The sequence below is a fragment of the Hesperophylax consimilis genome, chromosome 1, assembly GCF_061612785.1.
Source record: "Hesperophylax consimilis isolate HC1 chromosome 1, BYU_Hcon_1.0, whole genome shotgun sequence".
NCBI classification, from domain to species: domain Eukaryota; kingdom Metazoa; phylum Arthropoda; class Insecta; order Trichoptera; family Limnephilidae; genus Hesperophylax; species Hesperophylax consimilis.
This window is the reverse complement of record NC_142836.1, coordinates 29,792,862-29,815,004: the sequence shown is the minus strand read 5'-3', so window position 1 is coordinate 29,815,004 and position 22,143 is coordinate 29,792,862. Positions and strand designations below refer to the sequence as shown.

The 22,143-nt window shown below is 39.5% G+C and overlaps 1 protein-coding gene across 1 annotated transcript in view; it reads left to right on the top strand.

Moving 5' to 3' along the window:
* Window positions 1–21,694, top strand: part of LOC149426601 (polyamine-transporting ATPase 13A3-like) — a 42,594-nt gene extending 20,900 nt beyond the window's left edge. The window contains exons 14-18 of the mRNA XM_089632084.1: window positions 6,222–6,376; window positions 14,011–14,234; window positions 15,467–15,615; window positions 15,710–15,897; window positions 16,404–21,694. Coding sequence (XP_089488210.1) covers window positions 6,222–6,376; window positions 14,011–14,234; window positions 15,467–15,615; window positions 15,710–15,897; window positions 16,404–16,556 — 869 coding nt within the window. The 3' untranslated portion in view covers window positions 16,557–21,694. The remainder of the gene's footprint in view (window positions 1–6,221; window positions 6,377–14,010; window positions 14,235–15,466; window positions 15,616–15,709; window positions 15,898–16,403) is intronic.
* Window positions 21,695–22,143: the final 449 nt, after the last annotated feature.

Genomic DNA, 22,143 nt, shown 5'->3' with positions numbered 1-22,143 from the left:
GTGTTTTTTTTTTACAAAAATGGCGCTGTAAAGAATCATACAAATATTATTATGTGTGTCGTTGCTTATCCAGAATATATAATGTGAGATATCGCGCTTATTTCTCGCCAGCGCCGTCGCATCTGCTGCCGTAATCTTGAATTTCCCGCCTTTCTTTTTGTAACACCCTTCAGTTGTCTATTGTCACCTTAGCAGTTGGCGTCCTGAGACGCCATCTTGATTCAATTTTGGCGTTTTTTCACCCACGCCGGTCGTGTAATTTTCGTTTGGGATTGTTTTAACGAAAAGAATATCTGTTGCTACCCGCAAATTGTCGTAATTTTTTATGAAAATTAGTGCTAAGTGATAGTGCGAACATTTTTGACAGTTATTAGCGTCTTCATTTTGTGCACGGGGTTAAAATGGCCTCAGACAAGGACCATGTAGAAGATGACGTAACCTCTAAACGACGTGATCGAAAGAGGCGACGCCGTTCAATATCAACAAGTTCGTCGTGCTCGCAATCTAGCGGTTCGGCGTCGCAAAATAGTAGGCGACGCAGGCGCACAAAGAGACGTAAGCGGAATGACAGACATCTGCTCAAAAGATTAGCATGTCAAGTCAAGACCCTGCAAGATTTTGTCATGGACAGGTCAACGCAGGAAGCCACTGTCAGCACGCCAAGTATATTGGCACCCTCGCATGCATCTGGGAGCGTTTGCTCGTTGTCGCCTGAAAGGAAGTATCAGATGCCGGGTCCCTCTACTGTTCTGCAGCGCCAAAACCTTCTGCAACACATCTGGGTTTGGTGGAGAATCTCCAACGCTTCAACTCGAGCGAGTGGGCCAATGTCCGCTACGCATCCGCTTTAAAAGAATATGTAGCTGATCCAGGCTTCAAGGAGCTGGAGGTGAACTGCGAGGTGCTGGCATTTGACTCCGCCTCACCAATATTTCCGGCTATGGAAAAGATGCTGGCTGCGGTAACGCATGCCTCATTGAAGCAGAGAGAGTGCCTTCAACAGGCTCTCCAAAAACTCATTAAATGGGGAAGCAGTTCAGAAAGTTCTCTGTCAGGCGAGGCTTTAGAGGAACAACTGGACAGCCTGTTAGGAGAGGACTCCGAGTTTATAAAATGCTCTGACGATATCTTGCAAATAACCTGCGGAAAGCGAGCTGAAATCATTCAGCACAGAAGGGATAAGATTTTGAGCAGCTGTAAGACTGGAGTGGAACGGAAGCTATTCAGCAGAATTCCTCCTTCTTCCACTCATCTTTTTGGGGAAGAAGCACTGTCCGCACAGTTGCAGAAACTGGGTGGTATAACAAAGTGCTTTAGTCCAGTGCGCCTACCTCAGGGTAGCCACTCGGCGCACAACCGCCCTTCAACATCTAAGGAGGTTGTTGCCTTTCCCCCCAAGCAGACATCAAAGGAAAAGATGGCATTTCCCTCGTTTCCCCGGCGGGCAGACCACGGGCGAGACCCCCAGTATTCCTCCCGAGCGAGGGGTAGGGGTAGGGAACAGAAGCGTGGCGCGAGGGGGCAGACCTCTCGTGGCCGCTTCAACAGATGACTATCAACCATTTCGGGCCGGTCAACTACAGGATTATTGGATAGAATGGCGGACCCTAGATGCCCCAGAGACCATCTTACGTATGATAAGGGGATACCGCATACCATTCATCCGAAAGCCCTTGTTGATAAGTCCAAGCCAAGCTCTCGCAAGGAGATTCAAAACAAAAGTAACCCCGGAAATGACACTCGAAATAAGAAAGATGATGAGAGATGGTACATTGGAAAGAGCTGGCGACAATGCCTCCTTCCTATCAACACTTTTTCTGGTTCAAAAGAGCGACGGCTCAAGAAGACCAATCTTCAATTTAAAAGCTCTCAATTTAGATGTAGCTTGGAAAAAGTTTTCTCTGATATCTCACCACAAGGTCCCACACTTTCTTCAAGCCAACGATTGGATGACAAAAATAGACCTCTCACAGGCCTACTTCCACATACCGGTCGCAAAAGCTCACCGTTGCTTTCTGAGATTGTATTACGGAGGCCTTCACTTACAGATGACATGCCTGCCTCAAGGCCTGAGCAGTGCACCACAGGCCTTTGCAGCCATCACAAATTGGATTGCAGAAATCCTGCGGAGACGGGGTATCAGGATCATTGTGTACCTAGACGACTTTCTCCTGGCTCATCAGACCAGAGAGGTCCTCCTCAGTCAAACACGAGAAGCTCTTCAATTATTGGAGCGGTTAGGTTGGTTGGTAAATTTCCAAAAGTGTGTCCGTCAGCCAGCACAGTCAGTGGAATATCTAGGAATTGTTTGGAACCCCCATCTGAATCAGAAGACCTTAACCGAATACAGACGACAAGGTCTTTGGAACTCACTTCAGAGCCTCGTGACAAAGGGAAGATGGACTCTGAAAGAAGCTCAGAGTATTTTAGGAAAGTTGAATTTTGCTACCTTTGTGGTCCCCAGAGGTCGACTCCATACTCGACTGATACAATTACAGTTGCAGTTAATGCTGAAGCTGACCCCTCAGCAGAAATCTCCGATAAAGAAGGAAGTCTTGTCGGAAATGAAATGGTGGATGAACAACTTAGATCATGTTTCAACTCTTCATGTTCCCAGCCCAACACATTTTCTGACCACAGATGCGGCGGATCACGGCTGGGGAGCCCTGATCGACGATGTACCTCTGTCGGGTTGTTGGACAGACAGTCAGAGGGGGGGACATTGCAACATGAAGGAGATGACAGCAATCTTAAATGCCTTAACATCTCTGACTCAGAATTTGAGAAGTTCTTCGTTACTCATTCAATCAGACAACAGGACAGTTGTAGCCTACTTGAGGAACGAGGGAGGCACCAAGTCAATGGGTCTCCTTTATCTGACATTTCAGATTCTCGCGCTTTTGGACAAGCACAGAATCTCTTTACAAGTGCAGTATTTGCCGGGACGCTACAATGGCCTCGCGGATCATCTATCCCGAGGGATGACGTTACCAGAATGGCACCTCCTACCCCCAGCGGTAGGAGCTGTCTTTCACAAGTGGGGCAGTCCAGTAGTGGATCTATTCGCTTCTTCGAGGGCTCACGTCGTGGATCAGTATGTCTCGATAGATCCCCACGACAAGAGAGCGATGTTTCACAATGCGTTCAGCAGGAGTTGGCATTTCCCCTTGGCATGGATCTTTCCTCCCCCCTGCTTAATGCCACGAGTGCTGGCACACCTGAACAAGTCGTCAGGGGTGTATCTGGTTGTAGCCCCAGATTGGCCAAAAGTGTTTTGGTTACCAGACCTAAAGAAAAGAGCCCTAGACCAACCTCACATAATACCCATGTTGGTCGACAACTTGATAGACTTATCGACAGGACTTCATCCTCAACAGGTCCAGAAGCTCCAACTACAGGTGTGGAAGATTGGGGGTGGAGTGAAGCATTGAACGATTGGTCACAGCAAGAGAAAGCTCTATTGAATGCGGGTTGGCGCAAATCTACGCTTTCAACTTATCACATGGCATGGAAGAGCTGGAAGGAATGGTGCTCCATTAACAATACCTGTCCTAATAACCCTTCGGGATCTCAGCTGGCACGGTTTTTAGCATACCTAAGAGTGAAAAAAGGCTTGGCTCCCAGTACCATAGCGCTTCACAAGTCTGCAGTGTCGGTTTTGTGTGACCCCAATGGCGATTTGAGGACTAGTAATCATCCCTTGGTCAAGCGAGTGATGAGAGGTATAAGGAATTCTGTAAATGAGAAGCCTAGAGCATTTACTTGGGATCCAGGACTCTTGGTGTCTTGGCTTTGTAAAAATCCTCCAAAGGACCTGACTCTTTTCGAAGCATCTCGTAGATGTGCTGTTATTTTACTACTGGCGTCAGGAAGACGAGTACATGATCTGACCTTGCTACATACATCTCCTGATAATCTTGTTGACAATGATGATCACATTATATTATGGCCAATTTTTGGTTCTAAGACGGACACCTCTACACATAGACAGTCTGGTTGGAAGCTTTGCAAAGCAGAGGATCGTAATATAGATCCTATATTTTGGTTGAGAAAACTTATGTTCTTGAGTGAGAACAGGAGACATGAAGCTGGTGTTGAATGTCTGTTTATTCCCACACTGGGGCCTGCAAGACCAGCCTCAAGAACTGTTATTGGTGGATGGATTAAAACTATTTTGAAGGACGCTGGGATTGACGCCTCCCCTGGGAGTTTGAGATCAGCAGTAGCCTCAAGGAGTTGGCTGGAAGACTGCCCTATAGACACCATTTTGGAAAGAGGAAACTGGCGTTCAGAAAACACTTTCAAGAAATATTATAAAAAGCAAATCAGAGTTCTCAATGTTGAGGTGCTGAATCCCCCCATTCACTCTCAGTCTTTGACTAAGTTATTTCAAGCAATACAGTAATAGTCACAATTTTGGCTTTAGAATTGTCACCAAGCGATAACAAACACTTCTCACATTATATATTCTGGATAAGCAACGACACACATAATGATGGAGTTTTACCTACCATTAAAACTCTTATTATGTTGTCTTGCTTATCCAGAATATACTTAAGCTCTGCTTGGTGAGTCCAAATTGAATCAAGATGGCGTCTCAGGACGCCAACTGCTAAGGTGACAATAGACAACTGAAGGGTGTTACAAAAAGAAAGGCGGGAAATTCAAGATTACGGCAGCAGATGCGACGGCGCTGGCGAGAAATAAGCGCGATATCTCACATTATATATTCTGGATAAGCAAGACAACATAATAAGAGTTTTAATGGTAGGTAAAACTCCATCATTATTAAAATCCCATTTCTGTATACGCACAACACACACACTATACAAACAGCGCGAGCGAGTCTAAATACACATACATTCTCAAATACTGTGAAACGCGTAAAACACACTGCGGTGTGGAAGCTATTTGTAAACCGTATCCAAGAATGCTAGAACGTGCGTTCATTCCGCGCATGCGCACTAAGACCCGCAAGTCAATATCTTCGTCAACTTTATACGATATTAATGACAGCATCCAACGTACAAAAACCGTCTTTAATGCTCATATGTATAATGCACAGAATCCTATACTCTATTACTAATCATTACCAATAGATTGACAAAACAGGCTTATACCTAGAAACTATCATGTTTAGATTTGCTTTTTGCTTGGTTTTATATGTCTAAAGGTTAATGTTATATTATTGCTTTACTATTCTTTATTTAGAATCTTCACAATATTTTTTTTTTATAAACTATGTAAAATGGCTGACCGATCGCCCTCGATTTAGCAGGCCACTACAACCAGTCAAATGCAGTATATCTGTTAACAATACTACCAATAATTATTTCGTTAGCTTTCTAACTCAAAGGCCTCATACACTATGTGTCGTATTGTATCATGTTACTGCTGCCACTACCTAGCATTTACATTATTTATTAACTAATTTAAGTCTGTATAACTTAGGAGTAGGAATATTCTTATTTTTGTACTATTTACTTGCTGTTATTATATGGATATGGTTATATGTATTTTTTCTATTATTTTTGTGAACTTGCAATCTTCAGAATATTACTTTTTTATGAACTATGTATGTAAAAGCCCAATGGGCGTATAAATAAATAAATAAATAATCCATTGGATTGTAAGGGCGCGCTGCTTTGACAGTTTTTTGAGCTTTGAGCTTGAATTTGAGTCTAATTCTTATTGAATATTATCAACCGGCGATTTACTTTTTAATCATAATTTAAATAAATAAAAATGAATACCCAAAATAAGATGGATACTTCGCCAACGTGTTCTAAATGATAATAGTGAATTGTGTGGTTGTATTATTGAATTATTAATGTGAAAAAGTTTTGTGTCTCGGCCATTTATTACTTATTCTGGATACTGGAAATATAGAGATATTATTTTTTAGACGGTAACTAATTGTATCTTGCTCGTGGGCTAGCGTCTAGATGTGAATATTTGATACGAGTATAAACATTTGATGTCCAGCATCCCTTCTACAAAAAGTCACTGACCGCCACTGCTATCCATATGATTATAAAATGCATGCCAGTGATTCTTATTAACTCAATAGTTGTTGCTATCGGATGTTGTTTGTTTAGTAATATTTTGCTGGCAAAATTTTTTCACTATGATAAATAATCGGAAACTCCCTATGGGGTGGCAATGTCTTACTGTAATGTGACAAATAATAGCCTTTAATTAAAATAATATTTCTTTTTCAGTGGCCGCCCCCTTTACCTCCCGAGTGCAGGACATAACCTGTGTGAAATATCTGGCCCTGGAAGGGAGGTGTGCACTAAGCACCTCATTCGCTATCTTCAAATACATGGCTCTGTACTCCCTCATCCAGTTCTTCTCTGTGCTCATCCTTTACAATGTAAGTTCATGTTAAATGAATGCATTCATTCACCTGTATAATACTGGCCCTGGAAGGGAGGTGTGCACTCAGCACCTCATTCGCTATCTTCAAATACATGGCTCTGTACTCCCTCATCCAGTTCTTCTCTGTGCTCATCCTTTACAATGTAAGTTCATGTTAAATGAATGCATTCATTCACCTGTATAATACTGGCCCTGGAAGGGAGGTGTGCACTCAGCACCTCATTCGCTATCTTCAAATACATGGCTCTGTACTCCCTCATCCAGTTCTTCTCTGTGCTCATCCTTTACAATGTAAGTTCATGTTAAATGAATGCATTCATTCACCTGTATAATACTGGCCCTGGAAGGGAGGTGTGCACTCAGCACCTCATTCGCTATCTTCAAATACATGGCTCTGTACTCCCTCATCCAGTTCTTCTCTGTGCTCATCCTTTACAATGTAAGTTCATGTTAAATGAATGCATTCATTCACCTGTATAATACTGGCCCTGGAAGGGAGGTGTGCACTCAGCACCTCATTCGCTATCTTCAAATACATGGCTCTGTACTCCCTCATCCAGTTCTTCTCTGTGCTCATCCTTTACAATGTAAGTTCATGTTAAATGAATGCATTCATTCACCTGTATAATACTGGCCCTGGAAGGGAGGTGTGCACTCAGCACCTCATTCGCTACCTTCAAATACATGGCTCTGTACTCCCTCATCCAGTTCTTCTCTGTGCTCATCCTTTACAATGTAAGTTCATGTTAAATGAATGCATTCATTCACCTGTATAATACTGGCCCTGGAAGGGAGGTGTGCACTCAGCACCTCATTCGCTATCTTCAAATACATGGCTCTGTACTCCCTCATCCAGTTCTTCTCTGTGCTCATCCTTTACAATGTAAGTTCATGTTAAATGAATGCATTCATTCACCTGTATAATACTGGCCCTGGAAGGGAGGTGTGCACTCAGCACCTCATTCGCTATCTTCAAATACATGGCTCTGTACTCCCTCATCCAGTTCTTCTCTGTGCTCATCCTTTACAATGTAAGTTCATGTTAAATGAATGCATTCATTCACCTGTATAATACTGGCCCTGGAAGGGAGGTGTGCACTCAGCACCTCATTCGCTACCTTCAAATACATGGCTCTGTACTCCCTCATCCAGTTCTTCTCTGTGCTCATCCTTTACAATGTAAGTTCATGTTAAATGAATGCATTCATTCACCTGTATAATACTGGCCCTGGAAGGGAGGTGTGCACTCAGCACCTCATTCGCTATCTTCAAATACATGGCTCTGTACTCCCTCATCCAGTTCTTCTCTGTGCTCATCCTTTACAATGTAAGTTCATGTTAAATGAATGCATTCATTCACCTGTATAATACTGGCCCTGGAAGGGAGGTGTGCACTCAGCACCTCATTCGCTATCTTCAAATACATGGCTCTGTACTCCCTCATCCAGTTCTTCTCTGTGCTCATCCTTTACAATGTAAGTTCATGTTAAATGAATGCATTCATTCACCTGTATAATACTGGCCCTGGAAGGGAGGTGTGCACTCAGCACCTCATTCGCTATCTTCAAATACATGGCTCTGTACTCCCTCATCCAGTTCTTCTCTGTGCTCATCCTTTACAATGTAAGTTCATGTTAAATGAATGCATTCATTCACCTGTATAATACTGGCCCTGGAAGGGAGGTGTGCACTCAGCACCTCATTCGCTATCTTCAAATACATGGCTCTGTACTCCCTCATCCAGTTCTTCTCTGTGCTCATCCTTTACAATGTAAGTTCATGTTAAATGAATGCATTCATTCACCTGTATAATACTGGCCCTGGAAGGGAGGTGTGCACTCAGCACCTCATTCGCTACCTTCAAATACATGGCTCTGTACTCCCTCATCCAGTTCTTCTCTGTGCTCATCCTTTACAATGTAAGTTCATGTTAAATGAATGCATTCATTCACCTGTATAATACTGGCCCTGGAAGGGAGGTGTGCACTCAGCACCTCATTCGCTATCTTCAAATACATGGCTCTGTACTCCCTCATCCAGTTCTTCTCTGTGCTCATCCTTTACAATGTAAGTTCATGTTAAATGAATGCATTCATTCACCTGTATAATACTGGCCCTGGAAGGGAGGTGTGCACTCAGCACCTCATTCGCTATCTTCAAATACATGGCTCTGTACTCCCTCATCCAGTTCTTCTCTGTGCTCATCCTTTACAATGTAAGTTCATGTTAAATGAATGCATTCATTCACCTGTATAATACTGGCCCTGGAAGGGAGGTGTGCACTCAGCACCTCATTCGCTACCTTCAAATACATGGCTCTGTACTCCCTCATCCAGTTCTTCTCTGTGCTCATCCTTTACAATGTAAGTTCATGTTAAATGAATGCATTCATTCACCTGTATAATACTGGCCCTGGAAGGGAGGTGTGCACTCAGCACCTCATTCGCTATCTTCAAATACATGGCTCTGTACTCCCTCATCCAGTTCTTCTCTGTGCTCATCCTTTACAATGTAAGTTCATGTTAAATGAATGCATTCATTCACCTGTATAATACTGGCCCTGGAAGGGAGGTGTGCACTCAGCACCTCATTCGCTATCTTCAAATACATGGCTCTGTACTCCCTCATCCAGTTCTTCTCTGTGCTCATCCTTTACAATGTAAGTTCATGTTAAATGAATGCATTCATTCACCTGTATAATACTGGCCCTGGAAGGGAGGTGTGCACTCAGCACCTCATTCGCTATCTTCAAATACATGGCTCTGTACTCCCTCATCCAGTTCTTCTCTGTGCTCATCCTTTACAATGTAAGTTCATGTTAAATGAATGCATTCATTCACCTGTATAATACTGGCCCTGGAAGGGAGGTGTGCACTCAGCACCTCATTCGCTATCTTCAAATACATGGCTCTGTACTCCCTCATCCAGTTCTTCTCTGTGCTCATCCTTTACAATGTAAGTTCATGTTAAATGAATGCATTCATTCACCTGTATAATACTGGCCCTGGAAGGGAGGTGTGCACTCAGCACCTCATTCGCTACCTTCAAATACATGGCTCTGTACTCCCTCATCCAGTTCTTCTCTGTGCTCATCCTTTACAATGTAAGTTCATGTTAAATGAATGCATTCATTCACCTGTATAATACTGGCCCTGGAAGGGAGGTGTGCACTCAGCACCTCATTCGCTATCTTCAAATACATGGCTCTGTACTCCCTCATCCAGTTCTTCTCTGTGCTCATCCTTTACAATGTAAGTTCATGTTAAATGAATGCATTCATTCACCTGTATAATACTGGCCCTGGAAGGGAGGTGTGCACTCAGCACCTCATTCGCTATCTTCAAATACATGGCTCTGTACTCCCTCATCCAGTTCTTCTCTGTGCTCATCCTTTACAATGTAAGTTCATGTTAAATGAATGCATTCATTCACCTGTATAATACTGGCCCTGGAAGGGAGGTGTGCACTCAGCACCTCATTCGCTACCTTCAAATACATGGCTCTGTACTCCCTCATCCAGTTCTTCTCTGTGCTCATCCTTTACAATGTAAGTTCATGTTAAATGAATGCATTCATTCACCTGTATAATACTGGCCCTGGAAGGGAGGTGTGCACTCAGCACCTCATTCGCTATCTTCAAATACATGGCTCTGTACTCCCTCATCCAGTTCTTCTCTGTGCTCATCCTTTACAATGTAAGTTCATGTTAAATGAATGCATTCATTCACCTGTATAATACTGGCCCTGGAAGGGAGGTGTGCACTCAGCACCTCATTCGCTATCTTCAAATACATGGCTCTGTACTCCCTCATCCAGTTCTTCTCTGTGCTCATCCTTTACAATGTAAGTTCATGTTAAATGAATGCATTCATTCACCTGTATAATACTGGCCCTGGAAGGGAGGTGTGCACTCAGCACCTCATTCGCTACCTTCAAATACATGGCTCTGTACTCCCTCATCCAGTTCTTCTCTGTGCTCATCCTTTACAATGTAAGTTCATGTTAAATGAATGCATTCATTCACCTGTATAATACTGGCCCTGGAAGGGAGGTGTGCACTCAGCACCTCATTCGCTATCTTCAAATACATGGCTCTGTACTCCCTCATCCAGTTCTTCTCTGTGCTCATCCTTTACAATGTAAGTTCATGTTAAATGAATGCATTCATTCACCTGTATAATACTGGCCCTGGAAGGGAGGTGTGCACTCAGCACCTCATTCGCTATCTTCAAATACATGGCTCTGTACTCCCTCATCCAGTTCTTCTCTGTGCTCATCCTTTACAATGTAAGTTCATGTTAAATGAATGCATTCATTCACCTGTATAATACTGGCCCTGGAAGGGAGGTGTGCACTCAGCACCTCATTCGCTATCTTCAAATACATGGCTCTGTACTCCCTCATCCAGTTCTTCTCTGTGCTCATCCTTTACAATGTAAGTTCATGTTAAATGAATGCATTCATTCACCTGTATAATACTGGCCCTGGAAGGGAGGTGTGCACTCAGCACCTCATTCGCTATCTTCAAATACATGGCTCTGTACTCCCTCATCCAGTTCTTCTCTGTGCTCATCCTTTACAATGTAAGTTCATGTTAAATGAATGCATTCATTCACCTGTATAATACTGGCCCTGGAAGGGAGGTGTGCACTCAGCACCTCATTCGCTATCTTCAAATACATGGCTCTGTACTCCCTCATCCAGTTCTTCTCTGTGCTCATCCTTTACAATGTAAGTTCATGTTAAATGAATGCATTCATTCACCTGTATAATACTGGCCCTGGAAGGGAGGTGTGCACTCAGCACCTCATTCGCTATCTTCAAATACATGGCTCTGTACTCCCTCATCCAGTTCTTCTCTGTGCTCATCCTTTACAATGTAAGTTCATGTTAAATGAATGCATTCATTCACCTGTATAATACTGGCCCTGGAAGGGAGGTGTGCACTCAGCACCTCATTCGCTATCTTCAAATACATGGCTCTGTACTCCCTCATCCAGTTCTTCTCTGTGCTCATCCTTTACAATGTAAGTTCATGTTAAATGAATGCATTCATTCACCTGTATAATACTGGCCCTGGAAGGGAGGTGTGCACTCAGCACCTCATTCGCTATCTTCAAATACATGGCTCTGTACTCCCTCATCCAGTTCTTCTCTGTGCTCATCCTTTACAATGTAAGTTCATGTTAAATGAATGCATTCATTCACCTGTATAATACTGGCCCTGGAAGGGAGGTGTGCACTCAGCACCTCATTCGCTATCTTCAAATACATGGCTCTGTACTCCCTCATCCAGTTCTTCTCTGTGCTCATCCTTTACAATGTAAGTTCATGTTAAATGAATGCATTCATTCACCTGTATAATACTGGCCCTGGAAGGGAGGTGTGCACTCAGCACCTCATTCGCTACCTTCAAATACATGGCTCTGTACTCCCTCATCCAGTTCTTCTCTGTGCTCATCCTTTACAATGTAAGTTCATGTTAAATGAATGCATTCATTCACCTGTATAATACTGGCCCTGGAAGGGAGGTGTGCACTCAGCACCTCATTCGCTACCTTCAAATACATGGCTCTGTACTCCCTCATCCAGTTCTTCTCTGTGCTCATCCTTTACAATGTAAGTTCATGTTAAATGAATGCATTCATTCACCTGTATAATACTGGCCCTGGAAGGGAGGTGTGCACTCAGCACCTCATTCGCTACCTTCAAATACATGGCTCTGTACTCCCTCATCCAGTTCTTCTCTGTGCTCATCCTTTACAATGTAAGTTCATGTTAAATGAATGCATTCATTCACCTGTATAATACTGGCCCTGGAAGGGAGGTGTGCACTCAGCACCTCATTCGCTACCTTCAAATACATGGCTCTGTACTCCCTCATCCAGTTCTTCTCTGTGCTCATCCTTTACAATGTAAGTTCATGTTAAATGAATGCATTCATTCACCTGTATAATACTGGCCCTGGAAGGGAGGTGTGCACTCAGCACCTCATTCGCTACCTTCAAATACATGGCTCTGTACTCCCTCATCCAGTTCTTCTCTGTGCTCATCCTTTACAATGTAAGTTCATGTTAAATGAATGCATTCATTCACCTGTATAATACTGGCCCTGGAAGGGAGGTGTGCACTCAGCACCTCATTCGCTACCTTCAAATACATGGCTCTGTACTCCCTCATCCAGTTCTTCTCTGTGCTCATCCTTTACAATGTAAGTTCATGTTAAATGAATGCATTCATTCACCTGTATAATACTGGCCCTGGAAGGGAGGTGTGCACTCAGCACCTCATTCGCTATCTTCAAATACATGGCTCTGTACTCCCTCATCCAGTTCTTCTCTGTGCTCATCCTTTACAATGTAAGTTCATGTTAAATGAATGCATTCATTCACCTGTATAATACTGGCCCTGGAAGGGAGGTGTGCACTCAGCACCTCATTCGCTACCTTCAAATACATGGCTCTGTACTCCCTCATCCAGTTCTTCTCTGTGCTCATCCTTTACAATGTAAGTTCATGTTAAATGAATGCATTCATTCACCTGTATAATACTGGCCCTGGAAGGGAGGTGTGCACTCAGCACCTCATTCGCTACCTTCAAATACATGGCTCTGTACTCCCTCATCCAGTTCTTCTCTGTGCTCATCCTTTACAATGTAAGTTCATGTTAAATGAATGCATTCATTCACCTGTATAATACTGGCCCTGGAAGGGAGGTGTGCACTCAGCACCTCATTCGCTACCTTCAAATACATGGCTCTGTACTCCCTCATCCAGTTCTTCTCTGTGCTCATCCTTTACAATGTAAGTTCATGTTAAATGAATGCATTCATTCACCTGTATAATACTGGCCCTGGAAGGGAGGTGTGCACTCAGCACCTCATTCGCTACCTTCAAATACATGGCTCTGTACTCCCTCATCCAGTTCTTCTCTGTGCTCATCCTTTACAATGTAAGTTCATGTTAAATGAATGCATTCATTCACCTGTATAATACTGGCCCTGGAAGGGAGGTGTGCACTCAGCACCTCATTCGCTACCTTCAAATACATGGCTCTGTACTCCCTCATCCAGTTCTTCTCTGTGCTCATCCTTTACAATGTAAGTTCATGTTAAATGAATGCATTCATTCGCCTGTATAATACTGGCCCTGGAAGGGAGGTGTGCACTCAGCACCTCATTCGCTACCTTCAAATACATGGCTCTCTGTACTCCCTCATCCAGTTCTGCTCTTTCAATTCAAGTTCAAATCCTTCACAATTTAAGTTTATTTGAAATGATGTAGTGCATTCCTTCACCCTGTATAGTAAAAATTTGACCTTCATTTATTGAACCTTATATGTACATAATGGTATATTTTAACATTCAGAAGATGATATTTAAATTTAAAATTGTGATTGTTAATTCTATGGATCCACTTGTATACGGTAGTTCCCCGTTAATTCACGGGACATCAAAAACTAAATTTCGAAATCATTTTTTACAAAATGTTTTTTTTTCTTGAATTTGGTACTATGTGCTTCAGCCTACCTTCGGTCATAGAGACATGCATGACCCGGCTCCACAATCATCATTCCACTTCTAATTATGAATGTATTATGATATATCAATTTATTATTGGACATTTTCAGGCGTATTCAACCCTGGGCAACATGCAGTTCCTGTACATCGACCTGGTGGTGACTACCTCCCTGGCGCTGTCCATGGGTCGGGCGGGGCCCCCCAAGACCCTGTGCCCCCGCTGCCCCCCCGTGTCCCTCGTGGGGCCCTCCAACACTGTCCCCCTTCTGCTGCAAGTGCTCGCCTGCCTAGCGGCACAGATGATTGCTCTGCACTTATTGTACTTCCAGAAGTGGTGAGATTGTTGTGCACAATTCATTACATATACTCATAACAGTAAAAATATGATCCACGCAGATACGTACGCAACACATGTTCTGTTCAGTGACTCGTTTCCTTTCTTAGAAAAGGCGTGTGTACTATAACTCCTCCCATGCTGTATTACATAATGCGAAACTCAATGCATTTTATGTTATAGATCATTTTGTAACGTCTTACCATATCTCTTTTTCCCACTTTAAGAACAAAATAAGCAATAAACATACGAGCAGTGTGAAATCAACTGTGATTCAATCAACAGTCAAATCAACCGCATCGTGCACATCACAAAATCTAGAAAAACCCAGGTCACATGCGTTGGAAGGCCATCCCGTTCACCTTTCACAGGTCCCACGCTGATCGGGACAACGAATATTGGTGTAGAATTGCGTTGCTTGTGACAAATGTGTTCCTAAGCATTATTTTCACAGAAAATATATGAATAGTAAGTTGTCCAGGGGTCTTAATGCATTGGGACCAGTACACAGTGTTTCCTTACCTTAATGCATTGGGACCAGTACACAGTGTTTCCTTACCTTAATGCATTGGGACCAGTACACAGTGTTTCCTTACCTTAATGCATTGGGACCAGTACACAGTGTTTCCTTACCTTAATGCATTGGGACCAGTACACAGTGTTTCCTTACCTTAAACCATCTCTTTTATAAAAAAAAAACATGAATATGTTCATTCTTTTTTGCTAAAATCGAAATAATTTTTCACAGCATTTCAATTCATGTATACAAGAAACGCTTTGAGCTTAAAACCATTCCCTAGCGCGTCCAGAATGAAGTGCGGTGTGGGAAGCGAGTGCGGCGTGGCAAGTCACTAACGAATGCTAGCGAACTACTAATAATCACGCCCTTTCTGCGCATGGCAAGAGACGACATCTGCACACCTCGTTCAATTGCAGTCTAGCTATAAGTGTACATCTTCTATGGGTATCTATTATTTCAAAGCATGTGTTTCAGAAATGAATGCTCAGAAGTATATACGAGTTCTCATTATCTAATCATTTTTAGTTAAGTAAAAAATGTTTTCCTCTTTTATAATGTCAGATCGAGTCCTTGCCTCTACCATTGATAAATATTGTTGGTGTAGTTATTATTTGAATGTAATTAATATTTATTTAAGTAAAATAAATTTAAAGCATTATGTCATGAATGAATGTGACTGCACCGGTATTTAACCATATAAATATTGTTTTAGGTTTGAGCCGTTGGTGGGGGGACCAGACGTGGAAGAGGTGCTCTGCTGGGAGAACACAGTTGTGTTTGTCGTCAGCAGCTATCAGTACCTCATATTGGCCTGCGTCTATTCCAAGGGTCAACCATTCCGTGAAGCCTTCTGTACCAACTGTAAGCACCTCTTTATAAAGATCACAATAACTAATGTATGTATGATTATTATTACTAATTCACTGATTACATTATATGTATTTGTGTTCTTCAGATCAACTGGTGGGGACTCTGATAGTGCTAACTGTGGTGACCACCCTGCTCCTCATGTGCCCCTGGCCCGAAATGGCGGAATTCTTCGAGGTCAAGGAGTGGGATTTCGGAAACATGGAAATTAATTATTTTAGGATTTATATCCTGCTCATACCGGCTGTTCACATGATGGTTGCTATTGCAATTGAGGTGACTTATTTATAGCATTATTAAGGGAGAACTTTTTACAAATTCAGTGAATTTATGTAATTTCGTCTGATTTTATGCATTCAAATTTTAGCAACATTCTTTATTGTTCGTTTGATGTTGCTGTCCCACACAAAACATAATATCGTCTGCGTAAGTTCAATACTGCGTACGAGCCAATAATTTCAAAATACGTTTTTTTGGCACTTTCAGTAGAACTAGCTTCTACGTCAGACTGCTTGTACTGGTTGTCAACTGGTTAAAGTCAATACCGCCAATGAACCATCCCCGGTACATAAGCTAGCAAGAGCGTGTATATCCCTAGATAGTTTTTGTCTCTCTTGGACATTTTAAAAAATGCTTCTTTCGTGGTTTTGGACTTATGCTGATGATATATATATATTTACAAAACTTTTCAATTTGTGTCGACACATTTCCGTATTTTGTTTGAAATTGAGAAAATCAAAAGAAAAAATATCTTTTATAGTTTGGTTTAATTCTGTTTTCAGACTTGTCTGGCAGATACAGCGTGGTTTAAGACGGTCATCCACAATCTCACCCCCAACAACATCAGGAACAAGGACTCATACAAGACTGTCATGAAACAGATGGAGAGCAGCCAATGGATGGAGTCTCTTAAGGGGGAATCCACAGTCTGCTGACATATATTGTCCAAGTACTTGCAATATGTTAAGCGCTATGTGATTCACAAAAGATACATAATAAATTTTTTGATTCAATCCTTCTTTTGCTGACAGGCAGAGAAATCCTTTGTAAATGGGCGAATGTATTTTTCAAATCCATCCTTCCATTGCCGACAGTCAATGAAATTCTTTGTAAATGAGCAAATACATTTTTCAATTCGACTCGTCTGTTGCTGACATTCAATGAAATCCTTTTTATGTCCAAATGCATTTTTCAAATCGACCTTTTCTTTGCTTAAGGGCAATGGAATCCTCTATAAATGAACAAATTAGTTTTTTTTGTAATTTGAACATTCTTTTGCTGTCCGTCAATGCAATCCTTTGTAAACGAGCAAATGCATTTTTCAATTCAAACCTTCTGTTGCTGGCAGTCAATGAATTTCTTTATTTGTACACAAAATTTTATTAATTATTATTCAACATGTTATGATATCAATTACTGGATATTTTCCATGTTTTTTGTTGTTAAATTGATAACCTTTTGTGTCAGTTATAATGTAAAAACATGGTTAGTGTACCAATTGTATATATTCAAACAGTTTTCCAGCAAGTTTGTTTAATGATTTTGCTTGGTTTTGACTTTAGTTGATTTGTGATAGATTACCTATATGTACATTTACGAATATATGAGACTTTTTGTGTTTGTTAAATGATCATGCATGTATCAGCAGTAAAACTATGAATGTTTTATTGAACTAAAATGTGATTTTTTTCCAACTCTGAGGCAAAATATTATTAATGTTTTGAAACGTAGAATATGACCCTGCATTGTAGCACTCGAATCGATAGCACATATTTCAAACAAACTGTGTTTCTGATATCCATTTAATTAAGAAATAAACTTAGCTGTTTCCTCGAAAATATATTGAAAATTGCCATCAATATGAATTCTCAGAAATATTCCTAGAATATGAGCGATTTAAAAATGTTATGCATGAGTTAGGTTTTATTATTTATTGGGTTGTCTGAAAACGGTTTGTAAAAGTATTTAAAAATGTTAGAGAATGCAAAAATAGAGATCATTCAATGATCAGTATTAAAGTTGATCTCGGGAAAGCTGCCTACTTTTGAAATTGATGTTGTTTTTCTCTTTTTGGATAACAGCATGAAAATGTAGTAAAAAAATGACTTGTCAGTACTAATGAACTACCAACCAAGATTGATTTGTAAACACCATAAAATATTTCTTGAGGAAGTGGCCCAACAAGGTCCATACAGGTTTGACTCCTATGTATGGATCGAGTTTGAATCCTACATAAGCTAATGTCTTATTCCTTTTCAATACACAGGGTAAAGTGCAATCACTTCGTGATTGATTAATTACTTTATTTATTTATTCGGGTGATTCTACATGACAGTATTGCCTATTGGACTAAAAAATACAATTATCGAAATTCCAACATTTTAAGGTAGTTTTCAGGTAAAAAAAAAAGTAGAATTGGTTGTCCATTGTAGAAACAATGGAATTTCGAAGAAAGTTATTTACCTTATTTACTTCTACCATCATGTAGAATCACCTCGTGAAATTAGTGCACTTTACCCCCTGGACACCCCGTATATAGTAAAAAGTGTGTATGTACTATGAATCTTGGGATTTATAAACTTGAGTTTTTTTACAAAAAAATTATTGCCGCATAACATTTATAAAATATACTGTAGTTATATTAAGTAGGTATTTGGTTGCCCCTTCTAAACAAATTAGCTTAAATTCATTAAAAAATATCATGAAAAGGGGGACCAAAAAAAAAACAAATCAATACATGCATAGAAAATGTCACTAACTTCACAAATAAAATTCGTAGTTTTGTTCTTTGTCACTAATAAACATTTCTATTATTGATTTGGGACACAAGGATTCACCCCTTAACTTTAAACAATGTACATAATGAAAAACCTAGGTACAGATGTAATATTATTATTATGTAGGTATGTAGTGTTTATTTCATAGATTTCGACAACAAATTGTTTACAAGTTTTTTTTGCTACCTTATTTTAAAATGTTTATAAGTAGAACTTGCTTAAATTTCTTGTTTTAAAAAGTAGCTCAACCTATTTTACTTAATGTATTTACAGCAATCCCTAATCGCCTAAATCTGAATTTCTATACCGCTACTAATTTTCTGTCAGGGTGTTAAACGTTGGGACTAGAAACTGTCATTGTGATCACTTGAAGAACAAGCACTTTTCTTTCACTTATTCAATATTTTTAAAATTTATTGTTTTTTCATTCAGTCTGTTTTATGATTGATTTGTTTTTTTATGAAATTTTTTGTGCGCATAAATATTAACTTCAATGACAAAATTTTCATTAAATCTGTCAAGTTGTGCAGATACAAGAAATATATAAAAGAAAAGAAAAAAAATCAAAACTTGAAGTCTTTCCTCTGCAAGATTGCTGCATTTAGGATAGTATTTTATTCAAGTCGTGAATTTTTGTCAATCCCATTGGACTTTTAGGACAGGTTGTTTCAAGAATTTAAACAATTCATAAAATTTCAATGCTCATTTTCGGGTTCTGTGAAAGTTCTATTCAAGTTCTGTTATTATACCATTATAGGCTAGTTAAAAGTGTAGAAAAAATCTTACACAGGACTTGAAAATTAACTTTGAAATTTGAAGAATTGTTCAAATTCTCCGAAACCACACGTCCTTACTCTTCCTTGTGACTGGAAAAGATAACTGACCATTTTAAAATTAACATTATTTATATTTTAAGGTACCTAGTCCCCCCAACCCTGTCAGGAATTATAGAATTTCCGTTGGCAAGGGATAACAATGCTATATGTTGTGTAATTTATTGATGCCTAATCACTTAGTATTTTTATGTTAGACAATTTAGAAATTCAAATGTGACGCTCCATTAGTGAAGGAAAATCTTAAATGAGAATGAACTCTAGTCAGTTATTTGTTCTTGATTTAGGGAGGAATGTGATTAATTGCCGTACATGTCGGCTATTGTATAATCACTTTATGTTACAAGTAAAACTATATAAATGTTTTTTGCTTCTACTTTCTTGAGTAGTCGGTCATAAGTATATTGGCGCTTAGAACTTTTAATACAAATTTACAACCATTGAGTAATTTTTCATACTACATATATATGTATGTGAAAATTCTTGTTACTTTTTAATGCAGTACTGGTGAATTATCGAATATAATATCATAATAATAATACATATTATGTTTTATGTATTAAACAGCCCAGTCCCAGGCATCGGATTGTCAAAAAGTTTCACTATCTGAAATAATTAGAGGAAATCCTCTTAGAAAAAATTCACCAATTTAAGTTATTAATGTTATGAACTACTGTATTTTTTATGTAACTAGAAATAAGAAAAATTGTTGGATTTATTGCATTAAAAATGCACTTAGTAAGTACCTCTTTTAATAGGGAATTTTATCTCAATATTATAGATTAGGTACACAAATCTTTTCACTGTAAATTCAATGTTTAGGGGGTTTTCTTTCCAAGATGAAACCAAATACAGATCTTTTACAGGTAGGAGAAAACTTTGGCAAATATGGGAATTAAAACACTACAGATTTCCACTAATTATTTCGGAATATTAATACCAACCACCTTGCCAATTTATTGTATCCAGTAAACCAATATCAGTGATTTATAGCAAATATTTAATTAATAATTTTTTTATGGTATTAACATAAAATAAAATTGTAACACATTAAAAATGAAAAGAAAGATGTTTTCAGGAGGCTGTTCAGTCTGTGGTCAATACCCTTAATAGATGTAGAACACTTGTAGTTTAGTTACTAGTTTCACATCTCTACAATTAAATAATAGAAACTAATAATAATGTTAAAGTGATCTGATATCACAAGTTTTAGGGTGATTTTAATATTTAATCCCAGTAGAAAAAATATGTCCAGGTGGTACCATAAATATGGATGTTAGAACTGCGTTACAATATTATTTGTTATAATTGAAGACCTGTAATAAAATACAGCCTAAGTACCAGAAAACTTAAAAAATATATATTGTTTCCCTTGTCCTTTTAGCCTTCTTATTTTCTCTTTTTAAAACTTACTTCTTTTCCTCTTTTGTATCAGGAGCATGTCGGACTCACAAGTTTTGCATTCAGCCATTTTGTATGAAATGTGTAGCGTTGTGATGAATCACATTTGTAATATTGAGGGTCCTTACTAAGGGTCCCATCCAATATGACGAACTTGACTGGACTTAGTAATTATTTAGATTATTGGCGTAGGCATATAGAACAATTTCTCATGCTCAACACAAAAAAAAATGTTTTCGGTTTTTAGGCCCTATTTTATTACAAGTCTTCATTATTATGAATTACATCCTAATCTAACAATAGATTTGTGTTTGCATGAACTTGTTTCGGAAACATTATTTCAAGTTGATCATGTGATACTAATTTTATGAAAATAATAACTAAGCATACTTATTATGTACTTATTGCAATTTCCCTAAATAATATTTACGGCAAGTAATTTTATATTTTTTTGTAAAATTACTTCCATGTACATTCTCGCCTAGTGTGAAACTAAAACAGATATTTCTTGATGGAAAATGGAACTGTTTCCTATAAATAATTTCATATTTTCCAGGTTTCCAGGTATTCTGTAGATGTTCAATAGCACTTTTTGTTTATCTATTGCTACTCTTAAAAAATATATATTTGCAATAATTTTATCCATCCACTTGGCAACAGCAATAAAATTAGTAGCATTAGCATTTTACTTATAAAAAAAAAGAAGACAATGACGTATTAAAACAGTTTAAGATAAGAAACCTGTGGCCGTATTCTCAACTGCTACGATTGCCCAAGTATGTTGCATTGAATCCTTACCTAATAATTGTTACATCCATTAAAACGCTTAACACTGCTGGAATTGGCAATCGCTGCAGTTGAGAATAAAGTCGCTGAAGTTGGTTGCACTATGTTAAAATGAGTGTTATTTATTACACATGATTGCATGTTTTATTTCACTTCCTATTTTTGTAACAGTTCATTTATGGTTTTTCTTGGCCAACATTCAGCATCTATTTTTAAGTAAACACGTTCCATTATTAATGTACAGTGCATAGTAAGGTAATTCAATAAATTAAATCGTTATCGATGTGCATTGTTTATTTTCTCCTTAATTTAATGATTTTTCATATTGGAATGAATGCGAGTTGTGTTAGCCTCTTAGAAGCTGGGTTTATTGTACAGAGCCCGCAGATACTATAATAGTACACAACCACTGACCATGTACCATTCGCAAATGCGCCTTATGCTGTTGAGATTGGAAGCCACCTCTGGTCGTAGCCCCAGATACTATAATAGTACACAACCACTGACCATGTACCATTCGCAAATGCGCCTTATGCTGTTGAGATTGGAAGCCACCTCTGGTCGTAGCCCCAGATACTATAATAGTACACAACCACTGACCATGTACCATTCGCAAATGCGCCTTATGCTGTTGAGATTGGAAGCCACCTCTGGTCGTAGCCCCAAAATACCTGAAAAAATAACACTTTGACAGAAAACGGGCAGTCCGCTTGGTTGAATCTCAT